Source organism: Gastrolobium bilobum, unplaced genomic scaffold (genome assembly GCF_033153095.1).
Source record: "Gastrolobium bilobum isolate Gb01-03AN ecotype WA unplaced genomic scaffold, APGP_CSIRO_Gbil_v1 utg47784, whole genome shotgun sequence".
NCBI lineage: Eukaryota > Viridiplantae > Streptophyta > Magnoliopsida > Fabales > Fabaceae > Gastrolobium > Gastrolobium bilobum.
Genome location: NW_026899196.1, coordinates 2,939 through 10,220, shown reverse-complemented (window position 1 = coordinate 10,220; position 7,282 = coordinate 2,939). Strand labels below are relative to the sequence as shown.

At 36.4% G+C, this 7,282-nt stretch overlaps 1 protein-coding gene and 1 non-coding gene across 2 annotated transcripts; one reads left to right on the top strand and one right to left on the bottom strand.

The window, feature by feature from the left end:
• Positions 1-1,257: 1,257 nt before the first annotated feature.
• Positions 1,258-1,851, top strand: LOC133288154 (uncharacterized; the record flags this gene model as incomplete). The annotated part of the gene is made up of 2 exons (XM_061485851.1): positions 1,258-1,422; positions 1,528-1,851. Coding segments are annotated over exons 1-2 (489 nt in total), but the record flags the coding sequence as incomplete, so codon positions are not given.
• Positions 1,852-5,496: 3,645 nt separating this feature from the next.
• On the bottom strand, positions 5,497-5,603 carry LOC133288156 (small nucleolar RNA R71). Its single transcript, XR_009748334.1, has one exon. It is a non-coding gene; the product is annotated as a small nucleolar RNA R71 (small nucleolar RNA).
• Between the last annotated feature and the right edge of the window lie 1,679 nt (positions 5,604-7,282).

Genomic DNA, 7,282 nt, shown 5'->3' with positions numbered 1-7,282 from the left:
CTCGCCAAAGGGTTGGGTCTTTGGGCTTTTGGGCCCATGGAAACCCTAAAGGGGCTTGAGACAAAAACTACGGGCTAGGCGAAAGTCGAATTCCAAAGTTGTAATATTTTATTTTTTTTATTTTCTTTAAAATAGGAAGGTCATGGGTTAAAGTAATTAAAATTTATTATTTAATGCTTTTATTGATTAGTATGATTTATATGTGCGATTAACATGATATTTGCGATAACATGTCATATAGGATATGAAGGTGCCATATTGTTACATGATCACATGTCACACCTGCATATTTACTATTGTGTCATTACCGACTAGTATGATAGTTTATGCGCGTAGTTTTAGATTTTAAATATTCTGGTAAAATAAAATTCTGATTATTATGATTTTAGAAACAAAATCTAGATTAATGGTTATTTTAATTTCGAAAATTAATTAATTATTATGATTTTGGTAAAATCTAAAATAATTAAATTGATTTTTTTTGGAGTTTAAAATCAAGACAAATTAGCAAGATAATTTCCTAAGAGAAAATTGTTTGAAGAAAATAAATTTTTGGGGGTTTTCGGAAATGGTCATGGATGGAATAACACACGCTGCATACAGCATTCATGTATCATGATTGTGTGGAGCACACGCTGAAGTAAAGTGACCGGATTTCAGGATCTTAATGCTTTCAAAATTATGTTAAGCTAAGTGCCCGTTTACCGGCGCACTTACTTACATAGTTTTTGAAATCAAACAAAATTATTTTCGAATGAAACATTTCTTGGAAATTGGAAAATTCTAAAATTTTAAAATATTTAATGGGTGAAGGTTTTTTAAAATTAAGTTTCAAAAACCTAAGGGCTCCAATTGTGGGTTTATTAGTGAATGGTTATCGCTGAAGTCCCATCGGATAAGGATAATCGGATTTCACTAGATTAAACCTTAAAATTTACGAAATTTTAGTAAAGTTTTGTACAGCCCATTGTCGGCAACACTTAGACACTAAAGATAATTTTGAAAGTAAACAATGGTTAAATACATTCAACTTAGGTAAAGTTGTTAACCCTCTCATCGAGGATCTGGCAATGGAACTAAAGACCCAAATAACAATGTTAGTTTTATAAGTATCTTGCCCATCGTAAGCCTTGTAAAGATAACTAATGGATTGTTAAACAATAAACGATTAGTAGTTATTAGAATCTACTAGCGATATTTTTGTTTGTTGTTAATATTATTTTGTAATTAGTGTGTTTTGATTTTTTTTCCAGAAAAATGTCTTCATTCAATCCTTTAGCAATTATTTTGAGCCAAAAACCTATGGATGGTACCAATTACAAACAATGGAAAACTAATCTTAATATTGTTCTGCAATACGAAAAGTTCAACTTTGTACTGACCACGCCTATACCAGCGCAGCCTGCTGAAGATGCGCCTAAGGTAACAAAGGCCCAATTTCAGCAGGAGAAGGAGAAATAGGAGAAGACAAATGTGGCAGGTCGCTGTTACATTTTAGCCAGTCTTGCCAATCACCTTCAGGAGCAGGTAAGCATGGTTAAGAGTGGAGCAGCTATGCTCCTGACTCTTGATGGCATGTTTGCTACGTCTAGCAGCTCTGCTAGGCAGATTGCGCTGAATGCTGTCACTAAGACAGTAATGTCTGGAGGAAGTGTGTGGGATCATTGTTTGTCAATGATTGCAAACTTCAAGAAGGCTGAGGATCATGGGGTTAGGTTTGAACAAGAAGTGAAAGTTGACCTTCTCTTACAATCGCTCCCTGATTACTTCAATCAGTTCAAGATGAACTATAATATGAACAAGTTGAATCTTGATCTCACTCAGCTGATGCATGTTGCGACTTTAGCAAGTGTACTAGTCGTACAAGTAATAAAATGATAAGTAAAGATCGTTCCCACGAGGATTTGTGTTCAAATACTAACTAACCATTTATAATTAAGTTGAATCAAACAAGAATTCATTGAATGCATTGATAATTGTCACCAGAATTTGAATTATATCTAGAATTGGTCAAATAATTAAATTGGGAATTATAATTTTACAAAGAGTAGTAAGAAATCAATGTCCCTCAACCATAAACTTATGTAAGGATCGATCCAACTATGAATTATGTCCCATGTGATGTCAATCAACATTTTTATTATCACCAAGATGTAATTCCTTACTATCTTGGTTGACACATTAATCAAGAACCCCAATCCCTTGGTGATTCCCTTCTTAATACATACATTAAGCACTAAGATTTTAAAGATTACATCAGATTCCTAGTTCCAATCCCTTGAATAATAGAACATTGATGATGAAATTGCCAATTACAGAAATAATGTAAACATTCCTGTTCTACACTACTCCCTTAATGGAAAGAATTGACAAAAACAATTTCATATCATCACATAAAAGATAATCATAATATTCAATCAATCATACATAAATTCATCTTTAATTTCCATTGAAATCCAACTACAAAGGACTCTACTCAGACATAGAAATAGAAATAACAAGAAAAGAAGAAAGATCAAACTCCATTGTCATGTTGTTGAATTTTCAATCTTCAATCACAATTACATACAGTACACTAAACTAATACAAGACTAAGAACTAAGGAATTTGGAATTTCAGAGAATGAAAAGTCAGATCATAATCTATAAAAGATCAGATCAGATCTGATCCCCCCCTTAAGTGTGAAGGCCCCTTGCCCTTTATAGTTTACAATTTTAAAACTGAAATAACATCCAGAAACTGATACAGGCGCTAAAATGTTCCTTGTTGGACGTTTTAGCGCTCAACTTGAAGGATGCCTAACCGCTTTTAACTGTCCTCAGCGCTAAAACGCTTGACTTGACCGTTTTAGCACTCGAGACCTGCATCTTTTTTTAACAGCTGAGCGCTAAAACGTTTGCTTTGGCTGTTTTAGCGCTCAGCACCAGCACTTTTTGGCTTCTTTTTCAGCAGCACGCTAAAATATTTGCTTTGGTCGTTTTAGCGCTCAACACTTGAATTCTCCAATTTCTTCAGAATCTTCTTCTTTCTCTCTTTTGCTTCTTGAGATTCATTTTCCTACAAGAACAATGTAAATTTTCAACACAACTTTCAGAACTTGTATTTAGGAATTTCCAGACCATTAACCCTCTTTTCCATCCATTTAATCACACAAATTAACCTAATGCATGCTTTAAAACCTTATAAACTAAGGGTTTATCACAATTTCCAGATTTGAACATTGTTGTCCTCAGTAATGAATTAAAAACAGAGAAGGAATTGAGATTCTTTACAGATGAAACTCATTAGGATGGACTTCAATTAACAGAAGATCAACATTTCATGACACAAGCTTATAACCATGCTGATGAACCCTTAGTTCATCATGGTTTTTAGCAGAAATTAGGATCAAATTGTGTGATTAAATGATGAAAAACAAGGTTAATGTCCTAAGATGTCCTCAATTACAAGTTCAAGAGCTTTATTGGAAATTTGTATGATTCTTGTAGGAAAAGCAAGCTTGAAAGACAACTGGAGAAGGAAGAAGATTCTGGAGCTTAAGAGGAGAAAAATTGCCCAAGTGTTGAGCGCTAAAACGTCCACACTGAACGTTTTAGCGCCCTGTTACAGGAAGAGGCCAAAACTTGCTGGTGATGAGCGCTAAAACGTCCACACAGAGTGTTTTAGCGCGCTGCTACACTAAGAAGATGGAAAATTACTGGTCTTGGGCGCTAAAACGGCCTGCAATATGCGTTTTAGCGCCCTAAAGTGGAAAAAGATTCTGGTCTTCACCGCTAAAACGTCCAAATCAAACGTTTTAGCGTTGGAGTCAGTTAAAGTTAGTTGAGCATTCACCAAGTTTGGACGCTAAAACGGTCATTCCTTAACATTTTAGCGTTGAAATCAGTTAAAAGCAGTTGAGCATACGTAAAGCATGGACGCTAAAACGGCCACTTATGGACGTTTTAGCGCCCACATCAGTTTTCTGTTTTTAATTGTAACACTATATAAGGCAAAGCCTTCACATTTAGATCAGGATCTGGGGGATCTGAACTCTCTCTCTCTCTTAAACTTAGTCTGACTTCTCTCTAAATTCTCTTAGTTTTTGTATTAGGATTTCCTTGTAATAGTTTGAAGATTGAAGACTTTGAACATGGAAATGAAGTTTGTTTCTTCTTCTCTTATTTATTCCTTAGTCATGTCTGAGTAGAGTCTTTGTAGTCTGAATGCAATGGAACTCCATGATAATATTATGTTGATTTGATTAATATGATAAAGTATTTTTCATGTGTTGATTTGAGATTTTCTGAGTTAATTATTTCTATCAAAGAAGTAGTATAGAACAGGAATATTTATATGACTTCTGTATTTGATAATCTCAACATCAGAATTCTAGTACTCAAGGGATTGATGCTAGAATTCTGATGTAATCTTAAAACCTTAGTATTTCATGCGTGTATTAAGAAAGAGATCACCAAGGGATTGGGGTTTCTGGTTAATGTATCTATCAGGGTAGTAAGGGATTACATCTTGATGATAAGTAAAAGGTTGATTAACATCACATGGAAAGGAATTCATCATATGATCAATTTTTATATGGGTTATCATGGAGGAAAGTTGTTTTCTGACTACTTGTTGTTTTTATTAATTCCTAATCCATATTTACTTTGTGTCAAATTACTTACAATCAATTTTCTGGTGACAAATTATTCATGATTTTTATAAACTCTTATTTGATTCAAATTAGTTTTCTGTGGTATATTGGTGTTTGAACACAATTCCTCGTGGGAACGATCTTTACTCATCATTTTATTACTTGTACGACTAGTGCACTTGCTAAACGTCCAACAAGTTTTTGGCGCCGTTGCCGGGGAATTTGTTTTTCAACACTAACTGATACTATAGAATTTTGAGATTGAATCCTTTTATTTTCAGTATTTTAGTTTATGTTAAGTTTCTGGTCAATTTTGATTCTGGTACATGCGAGGTACACTTGATCCAAATTTGTTGTTGTATGATCCAGAATTAGAAAGGACATTGAGGAAGCACAAAAGGGCAGCCAGGCAAAGGAGACAGTTGCAAGAAATTGGTGAATCAAGTACGGTTAATCAGGAAGATTTAATGGAAGAGAATCACAGACCACCACCACCACAGAGGACACTGGGAGAGTACATGACTCCTGCAGTGATTCCTCCAATTGGGAGTGTTGTACGCCCAACAGTGGAGCCCAACAACTTTGAATTGAAGCCTACTTTGATACATTTGGTGCAGAAGGATCAGTTTGCTGGAACCAGTGCGGAGGGCCCTTACTTGCACATAGAGAACTTCCTATTGTTGAGTGATACTGTGAAGATAAATGGTGTCACAAGAGATGCAATTCTGTTGAGACTATTCACTCATTCACTGACGGATGATGCAAGGAGATGGCTGCAATCATTGCCACAAGGAAGTATAACAACTTGGGATGATTTGCAAACCAAGTTCTTGCAAAGGTTTTTCTCAGCATCCAAGAGGGCCAAGTTGAAGGATGAAATTACAAGCTTTAAGCAGAAAGAGTCAGAATCTATTTATGAGGCTTGGGAGAGACTCAAGACTTTGTTGAGGAAATGTCCACAGCATGGAATTAAGGCATGGCAACAAGCAGCAATCTTCCTGCAAGGAATGACCACTAACACTAGAACCTTGGTGCATGCCACTGCTGGTGGATCATTGACTACCAAGACCCCTCAAGAAGCCTTGGATATCTTTGAGTCATTAGCATCTCAAGAATTTGATAATGCTCCAGTGGCTGACAGAAGGACAGGAATTATCAGGTTGGATGGGTATGATGCTCTGTTGGCAAGGAATGATCAACTGATGCAGACACAGAGACAACAGCAGCAACAATTAGATACCCTTATTAAGCAACTCTCTTCACAAAAGGTAGCTTCTGTGGAAACAAAGAGTGTATGAGCTATCTGTGGCAAGGGCCATGTGACAGAGGAGTGTGATTATGGGGGATCATCAGAACAAGTAGAGGTGAATGAAGTGTGGTATGATCAGAATAATCAAAGGAACTACAACAATCAGGGAAAAAATGTTTATATGCCACCATGGAAAAACAAGAATCAACACCCAGGATTCAGCTATAGTTCCAACCATCAATTGAATCCACCATTACATCCTCCGCCACCACATATGAAGGAGCAGTCAAGTGATCCTGCTGCATGGGAGAAAGCGTTTGCTCAGTTATCTAAGACAACTCAGGATTATATTCAGGGTTCTACTTCATTCAGGGAAGAGACAACTGCATTCATGCAGGAGACCAGAACTTCTTTCATAAATCAGGAAGCTTCAATCAGAAATTTGGAGACCCAGATTGGTCAATTATCAAGACAGATATCAGAGAGACCACAAGGGAAATTTCCAAGTGATACACTGGTGAATCCTAAGGAGAACTGTAAAGCAATTATGACAAGAAGTGGGTTGGTACTTCAACCAGGGAAAAAGAAGGTGGAAAATAAAAAGAATGAAGAAGAGGTTGTGGTTGAAGATGTAGTCTCTGATGATGAAGTAGAGAAAATGAGAAATGAGAAAAGTGAGAAGGAAGTAGTTGTTAGAGATGTTATAGTTGGAGTTGACAAAGAAGAGGAAGGGAAGGACAATAAGAATGAAGGAGAGGTAGAAGTTGGTAAAAATGCTTCCCCACAAAAGATGATGAAGTGGGAAAAGAAGAAGATGGCTGACAAGAAAGAACAGCCAGTTAGTTTATCTCCTTATGCTAAAGTTCCCTACCCTCAGAGGTTGAAGCAAGAGATTCAGAAACAGCACTATGCAAGATTTCTGGATATCTTCAAAAATTTACAAATTAACATACCATTTTCTGAAGCACTGGAAAATATGCCTCACTATGCAAAATTCATGAAGAATCTTCTTACTAAGAAGAGGAAATTAACTGATGGTGAGACAGTGGCCCTAACAGCAGAGTGTAGTGCCCTAATCCAGAAGAAGCTTCCAACAAAAATGAAAGATCCAGGAAGCTTCAGTATCTCTATTGCTATAGGAGATGTGGAGGTGGGAAAGGCATTGTGTGATTTGGGAGCCAGTATAAACTTGATGCCGTTGACAGTATGTAGAGCTTTGGGAATTAACACTTTGAAGGAGACCAATCTTATTCTGCATCTTGCAGATAGATCTATCAAGAGGCCTGAAGGTGTGGTTGAAGATGTCTTGGTCAAGGTAGACAAGTTTATTTTTCCAGTGGATTTTGTGATTCTTGACATGGAGGAAGAGGATACAGAAAGTCCTTTATTGTTAGGAAGAC